The sequence below is a fragment of the Battus philenor genome, unplaced genomic scaffold (genome assembly GCF_028537555.1).
Source record: "Battus philenor isolate CCGP_79_NKW_IND1 unplaced genomic scaffold, ilBatPhil1.0.hap1 SCAF_2, whole genome shotgun sequence".
Lineage (NCBI taxonomy): Eukaryota > Metazoa > Arthropoda > Insecta > Lepidoptera > Papilionidae > Battus > Battus philenor.
Window position 1 is genome coordinate 16960284 of NW_027181682.1, and position 26931 is coordinate 16987214.

General features: G+C 37.2%; 1 protein-coding gene across 1 annotated transcript; it reads left to right on the forward strand.

Annotated features, from left to right (window-relative positions):
• Positions 1–129: 129 nt before the first annotated feature.
• dock (SH2/SH3 adaptor protein dock) lies at positions 130–21143 on the forward strand. The gene is made up of 7 exons (XM_068765045.1): positions 130–596; positions 13724–13917; positions 16412–16687; positions 17917–18004; positions 18426–18616; positions 19525–19714; positions 20495–21143. The coding sequence occupies exons 1-7, from the start codon at positions 492–494 to the stop codon at positions 20705–20707; spliced, it is 1257 nt and encodes a 418-aa protein (XP_068621146.1). The 5' UTR covers positions 130–491; the 3' UTR covers positions 20708–21143.
• Positions 21144–26931: the final 5788 nt, after the last annotated feature.

Below are 26931 nucleotides of genomic sequence, written 5' to 3' on the forward strand. Positions count from 1 at the left end.
TATGCGTTTTAAGTTTGCATACTTATTGAACGGAGGGTTTTCTAACTAGTTTTTAATATTGCTTATGGTACGAGTACCAATAAAAATAAATCCCTTCTTTTGTCTATTGATTCGTCGCGGCCCCACCGACTAATGTGAAATTTTTATAAAATTTCACAAATGTGACTAAATTGTGAGAGAATTAAACTGTTATTACATAATAGCCTGTGAATAAAACAGCCGCGAAAATAATTACGTGATAAATAATCTTTTGCGACCGTCTAAGTGTTGGATCCTCATGCACTTCTGTTCGCTGAATAGCTTTCGGTAAGATTTTGGCACGGTTGCCGATAAATGCAGTGAGTTCGCGTGTGGTTTTGGAGCCTGAGGGTGGTCGCGAGTGTCAGGCGCGAGTATTCTGTGCGGCGGTGCATTGCGGTGCGGCGCAGTGCAGGTTCGTGATGGAGCAGTGAGAAGCGGCCGGGGCGCGGCGCCAGGGCTCCCAGGGGGTCATGTTGGAGACGCGGTCGGCGCGCGCCGCTGAATCGGTGTGGGCGAGCAAGCCGTTGCCGGCGCCGCACGCCATGGCCAACGCAAGGCACGGGAAAAACGCACAGGTATATTTCCACTCGCTTGATGATGATATTAACGTGATAAAGGATGTTTACTGGCAGTACTTACCACCATTTCTCAAAACTCAAGTACAGGTCTTATTTGAGAAATTTAATAAAACAAGAGAAATACTATTAGGATCTTATAAGAAGCCAGTGTTTTGAATCTACTATCTAAAAAGGTCTAATAACTGAGTTGAATTAAACATGTTACATTCACAATAATAACCGTGACTCATATGATCTGACTGTTAAAACAGACCAGAGCATGCACATACAATGCTCATGCTCCTACATTATAATTATTAATTAAAATACCAATGATTCATAATTTTCTGTCAAATTTTACAATTAATAATTTCAACTTAAAGTTCTAAAGTTATTAATGTATCCATAATGTAAGGTTGCTTCTATTTTTTCTTATAACAGACACTTTAGTAAGGAAAATGCTTTTATACAGTTTGAACATGTTATTGGAGCCCAAAACCTTTGAATAAATGTGTGTTATACAGTATTTGTACATATTACATAATTTTCAAAGTAAGATTAACGGGACTTGACATTATTTATTTATTAACATAGTCATATTTTTACCCTCTCAAGAACATCTAATTTATTGTTTCCCACTTTGGGTTCTACACCCCACAGGGGGCAATTTGAAAATGGACTTAATATTAACTTAATAATTAACCTTTTTGCTTTGATATAAAAATTATGTATGTTACACAGAGGGATGAAGAATTTTAAAAATGCATAGTTAAGCATGCCACATGGGAAATACAGATCTAATCAACTGTTTATTTCATTAGAAGAATGTCGGAAGAGCCCTAACTGATTGATACTAGAATAAAATTAAAGTCTCTATTATGGCACCCTTCAACTTAAGATTACAAAGTTATCAAGTTATTTTCTCTTATCTCAACAGGCTGTTCTCTACATTGAGACCCTTAGAGTTTCTAATACAATAAGATCTGAGAAAAGCCAACAATGTCAGGCAGGTTTTTTTGTGACACTTCCAATTTTTTTAAAATTGGTATATGGAATAACTTATTGCTTGATAATTCAGAGTTACATGGTAGTGGTGGAGAACTGTGACTTGCATTTTTAGGTCTCGGGTTCAATTCCCAAGAAACAATGTTATATATTTTACACATTGTACATTAATTATTTAGGATTGCATCCGTTCATATAAAAATTTCCTAAAAGTACCAGCATCTGTATACTCTCTATATACCATAATACAACACTGTGATTGCCTATAAATATATTTGAACAATGTTTATGCCCTGCACACAGTAGGGTCTATGGGCTGAAGAACCACTACAATTTCAGAGACATTACATGGGAATGGTAGTCCAATGGAAGAACACTGTGACTTGTGTTCATAGATAATGGGTTTAATTGCCAAGATACAGTTATATACAGTTCACACATTGTATATTAATTATCTGGGATTGCTACTATTCATAAAGAAGTTTTCAGAAGATGGGCAGGTCCATTGTGTACAACAGTACCACACTGCAATAGACAATTTGCCTGCCAAGAGTGACAACTATGGTATATCACTCCATAGATATCCTTGGAGTAGGCCTTTGCCCTGCAGTAGGCTTCGGTAGGCTGGAAGTTGTGGGAGTATATTATAAATTATACTGAGCCACAACAAATTTTAGAGGCTAGAGAAATAAGACAATATTATCATAAGTGTTTTATTTATGTATTGTTATAATCTTTCTGTGAAAAATGTTTAGAGAGTTTTGGCTGTCATAATATAGATTGCTTTACTAAATGTAGTAAAGCTATGTAGGTATATATCTGTGATGATTTAAATCAAACTTTAGAGAAGTTTTCAGTATCAAATACCTGAAAAAACTGAGTAACCATTTGTGTCCTGACAATGGTAATATTACAAAAATTATTAAACCATTCTTAAAATTTCCATGTTCTACTTTTTTTAATTATCTTATATATCAAAATTATTTCCTTGAGTGATAAGGCTGCCTATTGTACCCATAAATAAATTGCACTTTTAGTTATAATCTATATTCTTTTGTTTAATTTCTTTTTGATAAGTTATTTTGAACTAAATTTCACACCTAAAAAATTTTAAGTATAGTATACTTTTGTGTAAATAAATGAATTGTTGCAAAACACAAGGACTATACTTTGTACACAAACATTAATCTTGCCTAAAATGCAAATAGCATACAACCTACGCTTGTGAACAAACCTTGAGATGTTAGAGTTGTAAATTGTTATGAAATATTGCCTTGATCTTGTTAGGCATAAGCATGAATTGTGAAACTTGTCTATGGTGGCCATTGTTTATCTATCTTATGCATTCATTTAAGTCACATTAATTCAAAACTTTTTCCAACTAAGTTATTTTACATTAAAATATGTCATGTTTGGATGACCTTAGGGCAAAAGCCTTCTCCAATGTTCTTATATGCCTCTGGTCGGCTGCAAACTCAAGCCACATGGAACTCAGTCATTCTTATTCAGTCCTCCTATCTTCTGGCTTTTTAATCCTGACTTCTATGGCCATACCTGGGATACCAGACACTCTTTGGCCCCATTTTTTTTTGCTCTGGAACATATGACTTGTCCACCTCCATTTTTGTTAACCAACTCAGGATGTCAGTTATCTTGGTCTTCCCTATATATATCTCTATATCTGACTTTCTCTTTTAGTTTTATCTCCAATATACTCCTTTCCACAGCTCTCTGACACCTTGCAAATTGCTCTGTGTTCTTTTGTCAGAGTCCAAGTTTAGCAACCATAACTTTATGCAGGATTGTCCTGTACATATATATATATATATATATATATTTATATATATGTTATGTGTGAAAAGAAAATGTAAAAAAAGGTTTTTTTATGTATTTATTCTTTATTGAGCACCAAAATACCAAAAAAAAAATACATCTAAAAGGATATATAGCACAAAAAATATAGATCTATACAAATAACAGACCTATATTTATTCATATGAATATATATGTTGTAAAGATAACAATGTTATTTAATTTTTATTTTTACCTGTCTGTTTGTTTTGGCAAGTCTCTAAAATGGCTTGATTTTGACGCGGGACTTACACCGGTAGGTAGCTTATGTATTAAGGAATAACTGGGATTTTATTTCAGAAAAATTCTTAAACGAAAAAAAAATTGTTAATTCCACGCGGATAAAATCACGGGCATAGCTAGTTATAGATATAAATTTCTTTTATTTTAAAATAAGGTTTATTTCAAATTTTAAAATAACTTTTACATGCACTTTTAAATGGTCACTTGAAATTGTGAACTGTAAAGAAGAGCCTGACAGAAACTCAACAGTTGCACTTTTTAAATTAAATTTAACAATGTTTGAAGCAAAAACATAAAAATAGCGCAACTAACCTAACTTACCACTGTTTTATATATATATATATATATATATATATATATATATGAATAAATAGTATTTTTGTTCCTTGGGAACATTTTACAAATGAATCTCGTTGTGAATTATCAAAGATACTCTTTATTTTTGACCTTCGCGATTGCTTGTGTCCGGTAGGCTGGTCGCAAGACGTTGGCTGTTCTATTGTGACGTCACAGACGTCTGACGCTGACACACATACGTAATTGGTGCGTATATCTATATCTCACACTTACAAGTCATACTATTGGTAGCTATCTGTAGAGAAGATATGAAGAATGTAGTTTTGATGTTGTATTCTTATGGTTGTCGTAAGGATACTAGATTCAGGTCGCTTTCAACGGGTGTAATTAAAAATCTAACTTTGTGTTTGGCACTAATCGGTGTAACATAACTCCTGAAGATGCCCCGTGGAGGGGTGAAACACGTGTTGAGTGATTTTACGGTGGCAGTTGTGTAGTTCGCATTGTTTGCCGCATGCGTATTTGTCAGCGGGCTGGCGGGCGGTGCACTTTGTTGCACGACTGCCACTGCATGTGCAAAAGTGGCTAAATATTGGTCCGTTTCTTACTCAGTATGATTGTTAACATATTTAATGAAGAGTTAGTTATCCAGTGAAATTAATAAAATTATTTGCAATTTAAATATAGAATGAAGGGCTAAGACATTGATATAATAAGAAACTATCTTTAGGATTTGTACGTTGCTTATGTCATACGAAATGTAAGTACAGAATTCGTAGGCGCTGTCACTTGGTGATATCAACAAGGGATATTAAGTATTTTTGCCAAAATGTGACTAAAGTATAAACCAGCATCCGTATAACGTGGTCAATTTAAAATATGTTAAATTAATTGATTTTAATCTATTGTAATTCTACATATAAAACATAAAAGTATATGTCACACCATTTGTAACCGAAGAATGGCTGAACCAATTTTTATGATATTTTTTGTGTTTGACTCTGTAATAGGTTAGTGGTTATAAAAAATATGATATTAGACATTTAAAAAAATCTCATTGAAACAATATATCCTCTAAGTTCATTTATGTTTTTTCTGCCTACTATAGAACTTAATAATTTTGTTTATATTTAAAATGGGACACACTGTTAGGCGGAACGAAGTTCGTGAGCACAGATATATATATATATATAAATATAAATGAATGTGTTTGTTGGTCCTGTATACGATAGATTAAAAACACCATTCATTCAAAATATCTTCATTCAAATATACATTCACGTGCGCTTTTGGATCTTCGATTATTTTAACATTATAAGCAGCAAGCTACCACCAACACGGAACGCTGATCTGTTGAGAAGAGCCGACCAGAAACTCAACAGTTGCTCTTTTAAATGTAATTTAACAGTTTTTCATGTGTACATTGTAATGTCAATCTTGTAACTAGGTCAGCAAACAAAGTTCCACACATTTCGATCAACTAAAAGCACTTGAATGAATCCAATCGCAGTAAAGTAGAGTAAATACCTCTGATGGTTTTTAAAAAAGTCAGTTGTTTATGTTTGAAGTATCAAAACTGCCTTTTTGTTCTGATTTTTATTTAGACATGTAACACATTTATATAAAAAAACTAGCTGATCCCGCAAACGTTGTTTTGCAAAAAAAATTAAAGTTTTTAATTAACAAATAAAAAAAAGGGTTGATCGTAGAGGGGTGAAAATTTATGGTTGTATGCTGTATCATAAAAAGATAAAAACAAAAAAATTTCGTTAAAAAAAAAATTGTGTGAACAACCTTTATCATTTAGGGGTATAGAAAATAGATAGTAGCCGATTCTCAGACCTACTGAATACGCATATTAAATTTGGTAAAAATCAGTCAAGCCGTTTCAGAGGAGTTCAAGTTCGAACACCGTGACATGAGAATTTTATATATTAGATATATGATAATTAATCCTTATTTAATCAACTATCGACACTAAACTTCAATGGAGCCCTCGTGATATGGACACGGAGTCTCTTGCGGTCAGGCTTGTTGCTGCAGCTTATGCCGTTAGGAAGATAAAACGACACTCTGATACTTATACTACTAGGATATTGTATTTTGGTTGCCACAGCATTATGTCCTGTGGGTCAATGCATTGAGGTAGAAGTACGGTTATTAAAATATATATTTGTTTTGCAAAAGACAGCCATTCGAGCTATTTATGGCATAAGGCATGGATGCACAGACCGCGGCCCGCCGATCGAATACTGGTGGCCCGCCGACAGCAAAAATAATACTCTCGTACATTCCAAAAATATTGAATTCTATTCCAGAATAAAACCAAAAAAATTTAATTACCTATACTTCTGGCGGCGGGCCCGCCATCAGTTCATGATTTGACAGAGTGGCCCCTAGTCTTAATAAGTCTGTGCAACCGTGGCTTAGGGAAGAGTTCCCCAAACTTTTTTGTGTCGTAGACCCCTTGCCATGTTTTTCCGTGTTGGATAGAGCCGCTACTTACCTGATATTGATTTCCTGTAAATTTCTAACTGTAGTAAAGTTTAGTGTATGTTCAAAATGTATTGCGACAACAAAGCGAATACCAACATCCTACAACTTGCACAATTTTATAAACACATAATAATTTTTTAACTTCATAGGTACTTATATACATAATGTAAATGTTTTGATATTATAAGATAGTATGATGTAAGTAAATAGGTACTATCAGTGTGTGTGTTGAGATCCACTATCGTGAACCCCCATTTTCATTTCGTGGACCCCCAATTTTTTTTTCGCTGACGTAGACCCCTTGCAGGTTGTCATAGACCCCTAGAGGTCTACGTAGACCACTTTGGGAATCACTGGCTTAGGGCAACGAATGACCTCGAGAAAGCGGTCACATTATATATATGATATCTTGTACCTTTACAATAATTATAATGAATAAAAAAATAGGGGTCGTCCATGGTGTATTTACAAGGCACCGGGAAAAACTGGCTCTACCAAAGTTTTGATTGCACAATGTCTCTAATTTATTTGTAAAAAACGGAATAAGATTTTGTTATAAACTTCCGTATAATAACAGGTTGTTAAATATCTCCCTTCCGCTTTTTTGCTCTTTATTCAATGCTTTATAAAAAGTGTTACAGTGATCGGATTTAGTTCAAATATGCGCCGTTTTGTTCGATAATTTGTTTCCATCTAGACGGCAACTTCATAATACCTCCCTCGTAGAAGCCCCCCTCCTTATTTGCGAAGAACTCGGACAGCCACTTTTCACAAACCTCTTTTGAGTTCAACTTTACACCACCAAGGGCGTTCGCCATGGACAGGAACAGGTGGTAATCACTTGGCGCTATGTCCGGGCTATATGGTGGATGTGATAAAACCTCCCATCCGAGCTCCCGTAGCTTCTGACGAGTCATCAACGAAGTGTGTGGTCTGGCGTTGTCCTGGTGGAACACTACATCCTTCCTGTTGGCCAATTCTGGACGCTTCTGGTCGATCGCCTGCTTCAAGCGGTCCAGTTGTTCGCAGTAGATGGTAGAATTAAGCGTCTGGCCATATGGGAGCAGCTCATAGTGGATGATTCCCTTCCAATCCCACCAAACACACAGCAAAACCTTCCTGGCCGTCAATCCCGGCTTGGCCACTGTTTGGGACGATTCACCGGCCTTCGACCACGGCCGTTTTCGCTTGATATTGTTGTATGTGATCCATTTTTCGTCGCCAGTCACCATCCGCTTCAAGAATGGGTCGAGTTCGTTCCGTTTCAGCAGCATATCGCAGGCGTTGATTCGGTCCAAAAGGTTTTTTTGCGTCAAATCATGCGGCACCCAAACATCAAGCTTTTTTTTGTATCTAGCCTTCTGCAGATGGTTTAAAATGGTTTGGTGACTAACTCCCATCTCCTGGGCGATGTCACGAGATGCCACATGCCGGTCTAACTCGATGTAGTCCATGATTTGATCGGTATTTGTCGTCACAGGTCTTCCGCCGGCTGGCTTATCCAAGGTGTCGTTTTCGCCGGCTCTGAATCGTCGAAACCATTCCTCCGCGGTTCGAAGTGATAGAGTACCATCCCCCAAAACACCATTAATCTCACGGAACGTTTCTTTAGCGGATTTGCCTTTAACGAAGGAAAACTTTAAAATAGCGCGAATTTCGGCGTTAGTGAACTCCATGTTCACACGTCTATAACTGTTGAACGCAATATCCAAACTAATCATGCATAGCGTCGTTTTATAGGTTATGTCAAGACCTTTCAAATTATGTATAGTATTGCCAGATACGAGCTCTGTAGCGCTTTGTACATAGCCGCGAAATTCAAAAGACAAAAAGGCGGAAGGGAGATATTTGACAACCTATTGTTATATGACTACCATTTACAAAATTCAAAACGCGTACTAAAAGTAAATTGACGAAAATGGCTTATTATTCAATAAACAGATATTTTAATGATAAAAATCCTTGGCTTTCATTTAGACTATATCTGATAAAGTGTGTATGTATAAATCTGTATTGTTGAACTATTAAAAGATGTGTTGTTGTGGAGTTTCTTCCTCCTTCTTCTCCGTAACTATAACACCTTGCGAAGCAGAATTAGAAATAATATAGATAAAAAAGCAAATAAGTAATATGTTGACAATCAATAAGAGTCCTGTTAAAAGTTACAATGCTGAATAAATAAGTTTTAACTTTTATATTTATTAAAATTAACAAGTTTGATCAATATTGGAAATAATGAAATATTTCACCATTTTATTTATTCCTATGTACCCAAGATGGGGGCAGAGGGCGTCCACAGTACGTCACCATCCCGAGCGGTCTTGAGCCTCGCGCTTTACTTCGCTCCACGTCATTCCAACTGCCTTCACTTCTGCAGTGATCGTCCGCCGCCAGGTTTGCTTTGGGCGGCCACGTCTTCGCTTTCCTTGAGGATTCTATTCTAGGGCTTGCCTCGGTATGTGATCAGGATCCCTTCGGAGCGTGTGGCCTATTCAGTTCCACTTGCGGCGTTTGCAGAGATCTACGTTGTAGATTTTCTCAGGCGAGTATATACCGAGAATACGTCGAAGACAGTTGTTAATGAAGACTTAGAGCCGGCAAGTGATATCTTTGGTAACCTTTCACGTTTCGCATCGATATAGCAACACGATTTTCACATTGGACCGGAATATTTTGAACTTAACTCTCCTAGTCAGCTTCTGTGATTGCCATACAGAACTGAGCCGTGTGAAGGCGATTGCCGCTTGGCGATTCTCGAAGCAATGTCCTCTTCGATCCTTCCTGATTCACTTTTTCTACTCCCAATAAGCAACGGCAAAGAATCTGTTACTCTACACCTCATTTCTTAGGTCTTCTGGGTGTTCATTTTAAGTCCCGTCTCCAAAGCCTCTCGTGGTAAAAAAAATAAAAGTTAGGCATCAACAAACAAAAACAAAAAAGATATGTAAAAATAAATAATATTAAACTGTGATAAAGATAAAGATAAAAATGTGATACAACAAAACTAGAAATTAAGAAAATGTAAAATGAAAAGACGATGAAAGAATGGTAAAACAGAGCAAAAGGGAAAGAAAGCAGAATTGTGGTATAAAAGAACAGAATGAAAGCGAAGAGAATGAAAATAAAATAATTAAGTGAATAAATTAAATGCTAATAAAGTCCCTATCCCACCATAAATAGGGGTACGAGAGGCCCCCAATAGCGGGGGTCTATAAAAAAAAAAGCCTCTCGTGGTAGGTCGTCCAGTTTGGCTTCCATCACAGCTTGTGTGGCTCAGTAAAATATATTACTACAGTATAAAAATATAACATCGGTCTGTCGGTTTCATGTACGCGGGTACCTTCTTATCGATCTATTAAACTCTTCCTGCCGTTGCCCAATCGTGTATTCGTCGAGTTAATTCAATTAAAATTTTACTGACGCAACGTGCCGGCAAATACTTGGCGAAATGTATCCTTTGAACGCGTCTGTCGGATATTAAGAAACACGTTACATTATTTACTTAAACTAGAAGCGTATATAGATATAGCAAATAATACAAAATATATACACTACCGGTGATAAATATTGCACATCGACCTTTGGAAAGAGACAATCGGATTATATCGGCTTCGTAGAGTGTTATCTCTGTCGCACGGAATACGATAAATCGATTATTGGTGAAGTAATAATATCGATTTTATGTTACGAAATTGTAAAATTCGTCTTTAAAAATACATAGTCCGGACTATCCGAAGGTTAATCTTCGGATAGTCCAGACTTAAACTCTTTGGACAATAAACTGTGGCACGACATACAGCGACTGACAAAACGTCACATAGGTAGTGTGGGACAGAGATAGTGCACGTCGAAGTCAAAATTAGCCGATTGTCTCTTTCTTAAGGTCGATTTGCGCCGGGTACTGTATATGTGGTTTGGATTATATTTTAGTTAAGAATATTTTCGATTATGATAACATTTGGTTGAAGATGGCAACACAGTGTAAAAAAGTCGAAGGAGGATATAGCGTATTCTTAGACACTACAATGATTATTTAATAAATGTATAAATGAGATTTGCTTCGGATTTTGTTTTCAAACTACATCCCGCATATGTATATATATACAGGATGATTTGCCATACGTGTAAAAAGCATTAAAGGGGTCAATTTATATTTCACTTGTTAGCGAAAAAGCTTCTATGCTTTCACACCTATTATTTAATGGAATCAGGCGTTATTTTGCGGAAGTCCATCCCAAGTAAGAAAAGGACCAATGCAACAAAGTGCATCGCAGAGTCCTCTCTCTGTGTTTGGCACTAATCGGTGTAATATAACTCCTGAAGATGCCCCGTGGAGGGGTGAAACACGGTGGTAGTTGTGTAATTCGCATTGTTTGCCGCATGCGCATTAATTAGCGTGCTGGCGGGCGGTGCACATTATTGCACGACTACGACTGCATGTGCGGAAGTGGCTAAATATTGGTGCTTTTCTTACTTTACACTTATTACCGTATATAAAGAGATCGCTTTGAAATATGTTATATACATTTTTTATAATAGATATATACATGTCAATAACTTCTAGTAGCACAGTCTGCAAGAACAGACAGTGTACAATAATTCATATTAACACGTTGAGTGCCGTATCGGTCACCGGTGACTGACACCGACCTTACCGTTTAGGACGCGTCAGTCACCGATGACTGACAGTAAAATATATGATAATAAAGATAAAAATTGGACATTTCACAGATAACTTTAATGGATTTTATTGAAACAAGATAATAATTAAATGAAATACACCCCATCCACCCCGTTTGGTGAAAAATAATGGCGTTAATACTTTTTGAAATCTATTGAGTAAATTCTAATTTGCCAGTATTGCGCGCGCGGCCTGTAGGGGATGTAAGACTGAACGGCACTCAACGTGTTAATATATGTATTAGGGAGACCGGAAAGTAATATCATCGCACATCACATTACTTTCCGGTCCCCCTAATTGTTATTCGAATTTCGAGAAAGTTTTTTTTTTTTAACATTTATGTCAATTATAAAACCTTTGATTTTAAGATAGAGTACCGTACATTAATTTATAGCAAATGAGCTATATATCCATCCACTTTTTATTATATAATCAATCGCCCTGTATATTAGCAAACGACATATTTCCCGGTCTTCATGACTGTCCTGTTGGCATGTCGGGCGTGACCTATTTGTTTTAATGTTAAAAAAATTGCGTTAAAGAGCAGAGGAAATTGTTATTAAATTTGCCTTGACATAGTAGTAGAAATAGCTACGGTTATCCCCCCTATAGCGCGGTTCATCGCCCATATAACTCGGGGATTTCCCACTATATATTTTTGTACTATATAAATATTAGCTGATCCCGTAAACGTTGTTTTGCAAAAAAAAAAATAAAGGGTTGATCGTAGAAGGGTGAAAATTTAAGCTTGTATGTATTTTAATGCCATATCATAAAAAATAAAAAAAAATTAGTCAAAAAATAAAAAAAAATTAAGGGTGAACAACCCTTATCACTTAGGCGTATGAAAAATAGATAGTATCCGATTCTCAGACCTACTGAGTACGCATATAAAATTTGGTAAAAATCGGTCAAGCCGTTTCGGAGGAGTACGGTAACTAACATTGTGACATGGAAATTTTATATATAAGATAATAGAGGGACCGGAAAGTAATGTCGCTTTCTTAAGTTAAATTCACACAACTACATTTTTAACAAGTTTTTATTTTTAATCAACAATACATTTACCTTCATTATCCACAACCTTTTGCTATCTAGTATACAAATCAATGCCGGAGCGGTAACAAATCAATGGGTTTTTCTGTAAAATATGTCGACAGAAACGACACTACTTTCCGGTCCCCCTAATATATTTTATATATAGACATGAAACAGTTTTTATTTTAATAAGACGCATATATTTTGTACCACAACATAGTTTTTCCTTACTATTCGATTTTAACACACCTTTACGATAACAGTTGAACATGAACCGTTTGTATATACGTGTTATACGGGGTCATAAGTACGCGTTATACGAGAACATTCGTACAATGCGTTTTCAAAACTTTAAATCTACTGTAATATTCCAGTGCGACGGCCATTTGTACTAAATTTATTGAACTGGCCTCCACGGTGTCGCGGTCACATAAAAACTATGTTTCTATAATTAACACTACAAAACCCATGTGTGCGTTTCGCTATGAACATAAAATTTGTAGCTTTCGTGAGCAACTGTGTGTGGTATTATAAAAAACTTTTGTAATGTAATATTATCCTACACCCTGTATGTAACTCACATCCAAGTCGATAAACAAGTGCAGGGCTGTACAGAGACAGGTTCAAGGACGCTCACCATCCACCAGGCTCAGGGGCTAAAGAGCGAGACGGTCAGATAGATACCCACGGGTTGTGTAACAGTGTCCATCATGCAGTGGTAGCAATATCACGTCACACGAAATCGTGTGTATATTGCACGGACGGGACTCATAAAATAAATTTCCTTTTTTTTTAAATTTGGTTCAAAAAATTTTAAGTAGGTATATATATATATGTGTGTGTGTGTGTGTGTGTGTGTATATATATTTTTTCGTCGATTATTTTAACATTATAAGCAGTAAGATATCACTGGATCGGAACGCTGATCTGTTGAGAAGAGTCTGCCAGAAACTCAACAGTTGCTCTTTTTAAATGTAATTAACAATGTTCGATATGTACATTATAATATTGACCATTAAAATTAGCCAAGAAAAAGTAACATACATTTCGATCCAATAAAAACTTAAATGATTTAATAAGATTTAAATGAATACCTTTAATATTATAGATTTAAAACTAAGAAAAGGGAGGTCTAAGACATGGATGCACAGGTCGCGGCCCGCCGGTCGAATACTGGTGGCCCGCCGACAGCAAAAAGAATACTCTCGTACGTTCGAAAAATATTGAACTCTATTCCAGAATAAAAACAAAAAAATTTAATTACCTATACTTCTGGCGGCCGGCCCGCCATCAGTTCATGATTTGCCCGAGTGGTCCCTAGTCTCAATAAGTCTGTGCAACCATGGTCTAAGATATCTTGTGGAAATTTATTATATATGTGTAAATTTATATTTATAATGGTTATATTAATTTTATCCTTAGTTTTTGAGTTGTTTGTAGTTTACTATGATCATTTTAAAATCTCAATCAGATGAACTCAATGGATCACCCTGTATATGAAGCCGTCTAAGTGATCAGTATTGTGGTGTTACAGGATGACGTGTGCTACGTGGTGGCGAAGTACGACTACGCGGCGCAGGGCGCTCAGGAGCTGGACCTGCGCAAGAACGAGCGCTACCTGCTGCTGGACGACTCCAAGCACTGGTGGCGCGTGCAGAACGCGCGCAGCCAGTCCGGCTACGTGCCCAGTAACTACGTCAAGAAGGAGAAGCCCTCGCTCTTCGACAGGTCAGCACCGGCACGCAAATTATACAACATGGAATATGGAGACAGCACCTTATTTCCAAGGCATCAGGGAGCTTTAATTCAATCTCTGTTACTATCACTGCGTGGTAAAACATCAGAAACATTGATTACATATCTTCTACCATCTACTTTTTTCTAATTGGATGTCAAAGGTATTTGATCGTCACCCCCCGGTCAAGAGTACCGATTATGGCATATCTTATCATAGATATGTTCAAAGGAGGTCTAAACCTTGCAATGGGGTGTCTATATGTTGAAACCGCGACTTTTTTTGCTCCGGGAATAACCATTGTAATTTCAGCAATACGAAGTCCATTATTGGGCATAGGTCTCCGCCAATGATTACAAATAAGACCGGTTGAGAGCGGTGTGCACAGTGTTTTTCGTTGACCTTAAAAAAAATGTCTGTCCACCTCGTTGGTTGTCCACTTGTTGGACTATGGGGATATTATCGCCCACTGTAAGGCACAGGCCTTTCTCCTCCTCCACCCCCCAAGATTGTCACGAATACTCTGTAGCTTAGCTTCTTACGACTCTCTAAATAACATTTATTTTTTATATTAAAGCGAAAGAGTTAAACTAGTGACCAGCCCGCTTTTGTATGCCCCCCCCCCCCCCCTCCATCAAATTGCCAATCTGTGGAGCGTGGGCCCTACGCTGGGAAACACACACAAGCACAGATTTCTTCTAAATTGTTATAATACATCATTATCAATTTGGCTAATAGAAGCCCACTGTAAGGTGAACGGTCTGCCCGCATCCAGCGATTTCCTGAGACTGACTATGTCCTTGGCCCACATAGTGGGAATCCCACACGCCGCGTGTTTAACGTTGACCTTACGTCATTAAGAAGCAATCAGTGTTCAATATACCTTTGAAGATCACACATCGTTTTACTTTAAAATTGATTACGACATATATTCAGCCTTAACTATATTAACGCGTAGTATGTTTTATTTACTATTTTTGTTGAAGGAACTTATTAAATTTAACTTGAATTTAAGTCTTATATAACTTGATCTATTAGTGGGACCGGAAAGTAATGTTGCTTCGTTTAGTTAAATTCACACGACAACATTTTTATCAAGTTTTTATTCCTAATCAAAAATATATTCACGTTCGTTTTCAACCACCTTTTGCCATCTAGTATATAAATCAATGCCGGAGTGGTAACAAATCAATCGGTTTTTCTGTAAAATATGTTGACAGAAACGACATTATTTTCCGGTACCCCTAATACATGTTCATCTAAGTATCGACCTCAGAATGCAGCAATTGCAGACCTAATTACAAATGAACGGTAGATGTGAATGTTTAAACTACAAATTTGTAGGCGCCGTTGTCGCGCGTGTCAAATTGATCGTCACGCTTATCGGCGCGTCGTCGACCGCGGCAAATTCACGGCTCCATCTGCAGCTGTTACAAACATGTATTATGCTAAACATTTCACAGCAGTTCGAATCATCGCAGGGGAAACAGAGCTACGATCATACTAGATAGAAGTATTGCTGGAGTTTCTTCCGCTACTCCTTCCAACGTTAACACTTTCAGAACTGGTAGTAATATAAGCCGAGTAATAGCTACATACCAAGTCGAGCGTCAGTCCAAGTCAAGGTCGACCCGCGGAAATCCATGAGTATAATCACTCCATGGACCGTCCACCGAAGCGGTCCAAGAACTCGACGGTCTTCAAATCCTGTGAAGTTGTATTATGTGCCGAGGTTCCCTAAGTAGACCTCGAGCTTTACTACCTTAAAAGAGGTGTTAGTCTAAGCGCTCTCATTATGCCGTGCCCCAGCTTACTTGCTCCGCTGGCTCAGTGACCCAAAGTCGGTCTAGGCCTCCGAAGCGAGAGACCTCCACTTTCCTCTGTCTGGCGCCATCGTCTGCCATTGGTTGACATTCAATTCGCGCAAGTCTGCCTCAACGCGGGTCGATCCAGCGATACCTGGGTCTACCCACTGGTCTTCGAACCCTCGGTTTTTCCAGGTACGCTACCTTAGCCTTTCTAAAATTCACCTCCCCCCCCCCATGAAACATACATAAATTTTATATTAAAGTTAAAGGGTTAAAGTCGTCGAGTTCAATTTCTAATTACTCTCCTATGGGGCATGGGTCCGACGTTGGGAAACTGAGGTAGCCTCTGGGATACTGATGTAAGGTTTACTCGTTTAGTGAATGTTATTTGCAGGTAGTGAAATAATACTACTAACTTCTATCCGTGTTTATATCAAAAGGTATGTGTGGTAATTGTGATATAGCTTACAAGTTCTGTAAATCATAAAGTCTGGAGTATGTGTCACATTGGTGTTGCAATTAGTGTGGTACATAACAAGTAAGGCTAGCGCGTGAAGCAGAGGGGGAGATTGAATGCCACACACTAAAATGTCCTGAAAGAATAAAAATGTATCTGTAGAGATTTTATCTATTTATGTAGGGGTACTTTTTAAAATAATTTTTTGCATGTCGATTCCAGTATCAAAAAGAAGGTGAAAAAGGGTTCCGGGTCGAAGACGCTGCCATCGAACAGTTCCCCCGTGCGCGGGGGACCAGAATCCCCAGGAGGCGCCGGTGCAGGCGCAGGTGGGCGGCGCGTGGAGCCAACGGAGGCGCTGGGCACGGCCGTCGTCAAGTACAACTACCAGGCACAACAGCCCGACGAGCTCTCCCTCACCAAGGGCACCAGAATACTCATTCTCGAGAAGAGCAACGACGGCTGGTGGCGTGGCCAGTACCAAGGCCACACAGGCTGGTGGGTGCACATGTATCAAACATATTCTTTAACTTTTCGTTACTGCTATTTTCAAAATAAAATTTCCACTGTTTGAAGAATGGTTTATGGTGAACTCTACCGAATCATGAACAATGTTAGTGATGCACTGAACTCTGACAACAATGACAAAATTATTTTGGAGCTGTCCAAGCAAAGCATCTAAGTCCATTATCATATGTCTTCTACTTCTTAGTCGTTTCCTCAAGAATGATGGATTTATTTTTGGCCCCAATTTAAGGAAACCCAACATTCACTCCTATCATGAGAGGAACATGGTCTTTTTTATTCTTTTTCCACATTATTTTTTATTTTCTCACTCTACTTTTTTCAACCACAGTATCAATCATTCATTCATCTATTATTCTTCGCACATATTCTACACATCACCTTCCTTTCCACTCTACCGCTCTTAAAACATCACAGTGAGCTACATATATATATCATTGTACAATTTAGTTTGTCGTTTGTTCCTTCTTGGTACCTTCTTATCTATCTGATTTAATCAGTTATTTACAGTTTTCTAGTTTCTAATGTTTCATTATACGATTTTCCGTTATTACTAGACCCTTACTAACTGTATGATCCCTCTGCAGAATTTCAGGAATGAAGGGCGACATTTTTCTTCGCCGACTGGAAACGCATATTTCTTGGCTTAATAATGATTAAGGATTATAGACATCATGTCAGTGAGCAAAACAAAAACTTTCGAAATATTAAATGTTCAATGTAAAAATAAAGGCATGGACGCTAATGCATGTGGAAGTAGATTCTAATAATAATATAATAGTAAACATGTCAGTCTCTCCCACCATTTTTCTCTTGTTCTTTTTTTGTTTATTGAGTAGGTGGCCATCCTCTAACTATTTTACCTTCTACATTGCTGCAATCATCGCCAAATATTCTCACCTCTTTTGCAATGTGGCTGAAGTGCTTGAGAATTCTACATAAGCAAACTTTAAACAGTTGGTTTAATATTTTAAACACTTGGAAGAGAGAAGAATTAGTGTAGAATAATTTCTGCAGGAATTTTAATCTTTTGGCTTGTAATTATATACTTTTACTTATACTAGACTGTTTTGAAGTTGTACATGTGTACAGTAATATGGACAATATGAAGGTACACATTGGTTGCACTTTGGTGTAGATCTTCCCAGTTTTTCTATGCTAATAATACATATTGTCTTAAAAATTTCGATTTTTTTTTCCAGGTTCCCATCGAACTATACGAGTGAAGAAGGCGACAATGAAGACCCAGTACACACATATGCAATGGCGGAGAATGTCCTCGATATTGTGGTCAGAATTTATATATATACATATTTATTTATAGTCAAAAACTGACCAGTGAAGGTTGTTTTGCATCCTTCATCTTTTATTATAGAGGCGATGCTCGTCTTATCTATTTTACTTCCCAACCGACATTCAGAATCGAACCGAGATCCGTGAAATGTAAGGCAGTCGTCTATCAGATGCACCACGGTCTGATCCACACCTGGTTTGCAGAAGCATGTGGGACTCTCAGAACTTTAACTGGTGTAGGTACTCGGAGAATCCCCCATGCCCCGAGAAGAGCTTATTAAATTTATTATATATTATCATGTACTGGCTGAATAAAAGCTTTTATTAATATTAGCTCGCACCATGTCATCAATAGTTTTTTAATCTTTAAATTAGTCCTTAGGCATTGTAGTTCATTTCGATAATGTCCATGTTCCAGGTGGCACTTTACTCGTTCACGTCGAATAATGAAGCGGAGCTGTCGTTCGAGAAGGGCGACCGGCTGGAGATAGTGGAGCGCCCGCCCTCCGACCCGGAGTGGTACCGCGCGCGGGACTCCCGCGGCCAGCTCGGCCTCGTGCCCCGCAACTACCTGCAGGAACTCGCCGACTACCTCACGCAGCCCTACTGGTCAGCGACCACCCTTTTATGGTTCACATTGTGGATACAGTCACATAAAATCGTACATTTGGAGTACTGTGATACTTAGAGTTTGCTGGGACTTCTGCAATTGGGTTGACTTACCGCTTGATTGCAGAAACCAACCTGTAGAGATAAGACAAGGGTGTCTTTAAAGTACTGAATGCTACAAGTGGAGGGTTTTAGGGACTTATATACATATAGGTCACAATCATTAGTTGGCTAGTCAAAAGGCACGCATTTTCTTAAGGATATCAGTTGACTGGAAGATTCGCCTTAGTCTAGCCGACGCACCTCCTCAAGAAATTCCAGTAGACTCTTGATGTCGACAGCGATTTCTGGTGAATAGAGATGGACTTATCTGTAAGATGCCACTCTGACCTTACACTAGGGTAATACTTTAAAAATCGGACAGTTTAGTGGTTAGGATTTTTTTAACCCTTGATTATTCATAGTAAAGACAAAAGAAATCGATATGGTCAAATTGACCAGATGAGCTTGTTGCGATGGGATAGGTTATGTTTATGTTAGCAATGGAATAGTTGTGTGTAAACATATATATCGTGCTATTTGAAGGGCGTTATTCATAGGATCAAAGCCTTTTCACGGGTATTAAGATAGAGCTTTATACACAATGAAGCCATAGAGTGAGTTGTTTGATGTAACTCGTTCCCTTGCGAAGTGGGACAGCATATATTTTTATTTTTCATATGTCTAACCTTTTATCTTTCACATCTTTTTTCTTCATCCTTACTAATATTTTACATATTTTAAGCAATCTTTTGTAATTATTATAGCGCACGCCTTTGATTTTCGCAACAATCAAAGAATTACAGATGTTGTTTTTATATTAATACAGTCTTACAATATTGTAAATTTTGCTATGTTGTGTGTTACAGTGAGGCGACGGAGGGTCGCGCGGGGGCGTCGGGCGCGGGAGGTGCGGGGGCTGGTGGAGCAGGGGGCGCGGGGTCAGTACCGCTGGGCCGCGCCTGGTACTACGGTGCCATCACGCGCATGCACTGCGACGCGCTGCTCGACCAGCACGGCCACGACGGCGACTTCCTCATACGCGACTCCGAGACCAATGTGAGCACGCCACCAGGACAAACACTCAGGCGCACGTCAATAACATTACCCATGAGTTCATACACACGTCAATAATGCACGCATATGCAATGAGAAATGTAATAACTTAGCATGACAATGTCATCATCATATCAGCCCATAGAAATCCACTGCAAGGGCATAGGTCTTTCGCTAAGATCGTCACGATGACCAGTCCTGCCTTACTCACATCGGGCGACTTCCCGCGACCTAAACTATGTCGTCGGTCCGCATTGGGCAGCGTCTTTATTTACTCGAAGGCTTTAATTTGTAATCTAAAAAGCAAAGATGCAGTCTTTTAGAGAACTTCTCAGAGAGTTTGAGAGAAATCCATGTGATGTGCCTGGTTGTATAAAATTGTACTGGGAATACTTTGACTATGCCCACGGAGACCCCGGATCCTTCCTTTGTGGAGCAGGTTATGGACACCCTCTTCCCAAGGATCAACTGTCCACCTAGTGAGGACCTACACAAGCAGTGCTCGTGGTCACCATTTGACAAACTTTAGGCCCCAACGGCCATCGGTTGCACAAGCAGTGTGCCTACTGTCATTTCAGACGAGCAATTCTTCGAGCTATGCAATTAGTCAGTAACCATCTCAATGCTAGGAGTATTATAATAATATATAAAATTGGTATAACTATTTTGTAAGAAGAAAAGTTAGAAGTTTTCTTACCTAGTGAGCAATCCATTAGGATATGACATTTGATATATGATTCATATGTTTTATTTCATTTCATGACAATAAGGTATTCATTACAGGTTGGCGATTACTCGGTGTCACTGAAGGCACCAGGCCGCAATAAACACTTCCGCGTGCACGTGGAGGGCAGCCTGTACTGCATCGGGCAGCGCAAGTTCCCCACGCTCGAGCAGCTGGTAGCGCACTACCAGCGCGCGCCCATCTACACCAACAAGCAGGGCGAGAAGCTGTACCTTGTGCGTCCGCTGCCACGCCCCGCGCAGCAGTGCTGAGCGGAGCCCCACATCAGCCTCTCCGACTCACCACCATCCACTAATACAAGTGACCCGGTGATGTACTACGACTCTAGTTGAACTCAGGACAGGGATTCCCAAACTATTTTAGATAAGAGACCCCAGTTATAACCAAATTAACTTAAAAATATCTAGTTTCGTTTTAATTGGTTAAGCGAGCAAATATGATTTTTTCAAGACAACAAATTTAAGTACAAATCCTATTAATAACACTTCCTACATTATATTAAGTCGTTTTAATAGCAGATTGCGTTAATAATAAGGATACATTTTTATACCTCTTTGAACTCTAGCAAAGTTGAGTTCGACTCAAAGGAATAACTTTGGGAATCCCTGCAGAACCCCAAGTCGCTTCAGCGTCCATATAATGGTAATTTAAGGTCTCCTTCCACTAACGATATAAACTTCATAGAGTTCGTAAAGGAATTGACATCCACAAAGAAGTGGATAGTGGTCATAAATGGTGACCTGATTCACTGACTTGACTTGAATGACACAAAGATCTGGAACACTTGTGAAGAAAAGTGGAAAGCGTCTGTTTAAACTTATGAATTTTACAATACTAAACTCAATTGAGTACTCCAGTATCATGGTGGAAGGCGATCTTACAATTTTGATATGTTTATGAAGTATTTTTTACAATTGATTAGTGATTTTCATGTGGTTTTTTTTGGACACTGTAAATGCAATTGAGTTTTGGTTATAATTTACTATATAAAAAGAATTCTAGATGAAATTTCCAACATTGGAAATAAAAAATAATTTACGTTGCAATTAGATAATGGTATATTTTAGCCGTAAGTGTAAATGGTAATGCAATTCATTTTTGAATAACCAAAACAATGCAATAATTATGTAATCTCAACACAAGTTGTAAACTTTATTGATGAACTAAATAGTTTGTTGCAATGAACCCAATAATGGAATGAAAAAAAAAATAATGCCGGCCAAGGTAAACAACCGTTAAACACACCCGTTTATAATTTAACACATAGAGGATATGATTAAAGAAAATGCATTTTTACACAAAAAAATCTTTAGTGGATTTCAGTTTAAAACATATGCATCATTAGCAAATATAAAACTTTCAAACGGTCACTGTATCTTGACTTTCTAATTAAGAAAAATTTTGAGCAGTTAGACTAAAAGAATGAAGGTTAATATTCACAGACTAGACTCCATTTTCAGAGTAGGCCAGAATAATCTGAAAAAATAATGATATATACTTGACAAACTTAAAAAGCAACAGAAGTCGATAAAATTGAGAAAAGTGCTTATGGTTCCAATAAGACATGAAGGTTGTATATATTTGCTTGTGATGTGAATGAGTTGATTATAAAGCCTTAGAGAATGCCAGGTTTAGTACCGCGATAGGCAGATGGAACTGAAAATATCGAGTTTAAAAAATGTATTTTGATCTGTTGTGAGACGGTCATGATTTTTCAGAGAGTTGACTGCAGAACATAGATGACATCTTAACCGTAATCAAAATTTATATAACCTTAAATGTAAACATTACATCTATACAAATAGTGTCTGTTTATAATATTAAAAAAAAATCTTATTACGTGCATATTATGAATTTATATAGTACATATAAAATAATATTATTTTATAAATATTTTGTCTGTCTGTTTGCCTGTTCCGGCTAAGCTCTGAAATGGTTGGGTCGATTTTAACGGGACATACAGGCAGGTAGCTGATATAATAAAGAGTAACTCAGGCTGGTTGTTGGTCGAAGTTGCGGGCTCAGCTAGTATGTACTTAGTATTTGTATTACAATTTTTACAATATTTTCAAATGACAGGCACTATTTTGTGTAAGGGTTATATAATTTTTTTTGGTGAAAAAATATGTAAAATCAACGTGATAAAGCGTTTTTTTTATATAAGAGAGAGATAAATGGGATGTGGTATTCTTTTTTATTAAAATTCTCATAGAACACACATATTACATCCAATACAATGTTTATAGTTAGGTCTCATTCCGATGTGTACCAGCTATTAAAAATATCAATTTGTCTATATTTATAAACTTCAATAGAAATTCGACTATTACAAATAATAAATAAAAATCTAACTGTTTCTTTCAGTCGAACACAACATAAAACATTAAAAAAATAATCAGGAAAGCAATTTTGGCGATATTCGTTAGAGGATATATTAACTCTGAAATGACTTGTTAAAACTACTTGAATTTTTAAGGCTTTAGTCTATGTATATTCATCTGAAAGGTTCCATACAAGATTACAACTCGAATGTTTTCAGTTACGAATTGTCTATTGCTGGAATATACCTTTGCCGTTATATTGTACTCTCATAGTTTCCCTCCTTTTTCTTGACAGATGTCATTTTGACAGCGCAGTAGTAGCCATTTAATAACGTTTTTAAATTATATTTTTGTTTTAAGGTTGAATTTACTTTACACTTTAAAGAGTTTTTATGTTGTCGAATGGACAATTATTTAATCATTGTTATTAACTAACTCAATTGCATATAGCCGTGTATTTAAATTATAAACTGAACAGTAACAATTGTCAGCTACATTCACAGAGTCTGATTAAAGTTAGGAATTTCTATGTAACTACTGTATTTAGTTTTAAAAGCGATGAAAATAAAAAGTAGGTTTGTCGTTGATTTCATCTTACCTCTGTCGCTTATAGGCACAATAAACATGTCACCGTGTTAAGGTCACGTCGTTTAAATTTAAGATTGTTTATATGTAAGCAATTATTTCAATAATTTAAATCATAAGTTCCCAATATTTTATGGACGATCGTCCATTTTATTGAAGAAAAAAATCCTGTATCCCCTTTATAATGTTCGTTTATCGTGTTGTTTATCATGAAAAGAAGTGTTTTATGACACCTCCCTCTAAGATCAATATTACCTTAACAGCCGCTACCGCTCTCATGGAAAGTTAAAGTGCCTACAAGGGATCAGTACCACCCCTGTAAAAAGCACCAGGGTCCACATGGTACCTGTACCGTCCTCTTGAAAAGCTTCAGGGTCTAAGAGATTATGGTACCACTTCCATGAAAGAACTTCTAGGCATACAGGGTAGTGGAACCGCTGTAGCTATTGCTACTGTGCGATATCACCCTGATAAAAGGCTTCGAGAGCAGCAAATGACTGGTAGTGACCCTACAAAAAGCCGCATCCTTAATAAGGTAGTGCTACAAACCCAATGGGAACCTATGATTTAAACTCATAGGGTTGTCTATAATGCCCTTTGTCAAATTAGTCTAAACATGACGTAATATGACTGGAATGGAAAAAATTGTTTTGAAATAAAATTATTTGGCCTAAGATAATAAATTAAAAATTGATCCAAAATGAAGTAAAAACGTAATACTTGATTGTAAAACAATTTTACGAGGCAAATGTTTGAAGTGTCCGGCTTTGGAGATGTTGACTTGTTAGCAAAATTTTTATCTCGAATTTAACTAAAAATTTACTCTCAAACATATTGTATAACATTGTAATGTAACTTGTTGAAAGAAATGTATCAATTATTGTTTCCACTATCCGGGCATTTCAATTTTTGGGTACATAGTCAAATGTAGATTTAACTTGGCTATAAGCATCGCCAGCGCATATAACATATATCACTGATATACCAAATATACGGCTTCTAACCGCATTCGATAACATAGTTTTAATGTAAGGGCCATTTCTATATCATATTAATTAAGTCACTTATAATTAATGTAGTGTAATTAAAAATGGAAGGGAAAAAAAGATTTTTTATATAGTTCAATAACCACTGAGGGTAGGTCGGAATACCGCGATGAACATCCTGTATAGCTGTACAGCGCGTGTATGTTATAGTTGTGATGTTGGACTAAGTAAGTTTTTATAGTCATTTCAGGGGACACCGGGCATGTATACGGTCCAAGGGTATTAAGGAACGCCTCTAACTTATTCTAGTTATCTAGACAACGAATTAGCTAACCCTTTGGTACGTTAAGTACATTTGGTTGGTAGGTTTAGTGCCTTTGGTACGATTGGTAACTTGGGTATGATTGGTAACTTTGGTACGTTTGGTACCTTTGGTGCACCGCGAGTTTATAAGGCTGTTATAAATTTTACCATTTAAAAATTTTGAAATTATAGCAGCCTGTATAAACTATCATGCCGGTCTCCACTGACTTGATGGCCGCTAGTCAATACGCCGGCATCACAAACCGCTTCGCTTATCACCATATGCTAGCCTCGACACATTTTAAGATTACCCATACATTTGATGGCGTTTGCGATAAGGTGTTCTTGAAATGTGTGCGAAGGATAAATAAAAATTTTAATAATTTAGGTTTATCTACAGCGTGTTTTTTTATGTAAACATTTCGTTGTGAAATCGCGGCAGCTATACTGTTGTAACGTTGTGTTTATTGATGATAGTTACTGTCTCAATATAAATAAATATGTAATTGCGTCGAATAAGTATACAGTATTTTATTTTATTAAATGTAATTTAATTTTGGACTTGTCTAGTACTACTTTGTTGGATTCAGTTTACGCGCTTTCTACTAACAAGGAACCGTCTCGACTTTTGCCTTTCGCAGTGTCCGCTAGGGTGACCACGCGTCTGCGGGGTTATAATACGGACACTGTGACCATAAATTATTTGTAATCAAATATGGGACAATTTATTTTTCTACGAAAGTTTTCTTTGCGGCACGTAAACAATGATTTTTGGACGCACCGATTTTAGATTATGCGGGGACTAGATAAGGTAGCCTTTCACTGCATAATAGTTGGTTAAGGAGGTTCTTCCTGCGTTAATTTAGAAGGCATGTGATAATTTACGATACGTTGTTTCGAAGTTTTGCCTTCGAGCAACTGGAAAGTGGATCCTGTGAGGTCAATTTTGCCCAGCAGTGGGTCGCGAGCCACTAGATCTTTTTGATGTATTTAATACGTTTTATACTCAATTTTGTGACTAGAATAAAGGCGAGGCTTACACGTAGCGTTTGTTAGGGACATGTAGCGGGTTCCTTGTGTCGCGTCTTCCGTAAGATCGGCGCACAAAGCCAGGCGAATGTCATCATTCGGAGCATTTATATGAGCATTCTATCGGTTTATCAGAATAGTTTTATGTATAATCGAACATTGCCAAAAGTCAACCGACATACATTCCTACGCTATGTGAAGAGTTTTTTTTTTTTGTATTTCAAACTATAGATATATGTATATATCTACCAAATCGCCCGCGATGTACCGGTAATAACTAAATTATATATGACAAGTGCGTTACATTAGTTTGTAGGGTTTAGAGTGATTTGATTTTTTTTTATTTTTATATTGCTCAAATCATATATGTACATTATTTTTTTTTCATTTTCGTTCGATTTGTAACGTAACCAAGTGTTTAAATATTTTATATTGTATATGACTTGTATGTAACTGGCATGATATGATACCATTGTAAGTGCGGTGGAATATTTAACATTATAATTTATTTATTAATTTGCCGTGTGAGTTTTATTTATCCCACCATTTTTAGCAGTCGTGTGGTCACCGTGTTGGATTAGTTTGTGAGGATGAAACTTGACGGTGACCAAATTGAAATTGTTTTGTGGACTTCGTTTAAGGAGATAAATGATAAAACAGGTAATTCCAGAAAATTAAGATTTTATGTTTTTTAATATTATATAAGTCCCTTTGAAAAACAACGCGTTGTAGCATCCTATAAAACCATACTAAGCGGTAGACTTATTCTTTAGAGGTCTTTTAATGGGGTTTCCTGGGCTTCTATATTGAAACTATGTAATATAAAGATATTTTATTATTTATGGGAATAAATAAAAGTTCCATGGTGCCAGGTTGGGTCTGCATAGATACTCGATTTCGCTTGAAAAAAAACTCCAAAACAAATGCGAACGTACTCTGCTGTTACTGTTTTTTGTTTACGAAAACATTTATTGTTAATAGCATAGTAATTACAATGTGGTGGTCGCCGTATCACAATATTATGACCATTGTATCATATGATGACCACTGTACCACAATATGATGACCACTACCATAATGTGATGACCACTGTCCCACAATATGATGACCACTGTACCATAATATGATGACCACTTTACCACAATATGATGAATACCATAATATGATGACCACTGGACTACAATATGATGACCACTGTCCCACAATATGACGACCACAGTACCAAAATTTTACGACCACTGAACTACAATA

Coding starts and splice junctions, on each gene's coding strand:
- dock (XM_068765045.1), top strand. CDS start 492: ATGTTGGAGACGCGGTCGGCGCGCGCCGCTGAATCGGTGTGGGCGAGC. Junction 13,918..16,411: donor AAGCCCTCGCTCTTCGACAG/GTCAGCACCGGC, acceptor TGTCGATTCCAG/TATCAAAAAGAAGGTGAAAA. Junction 18,005..18,425: donor AGAATGTCCTCGATATTGTG/GTCAGAATTTAT, acceptor TCCATGTTCCAG/GTGGCACTTTACTCGTTCAC.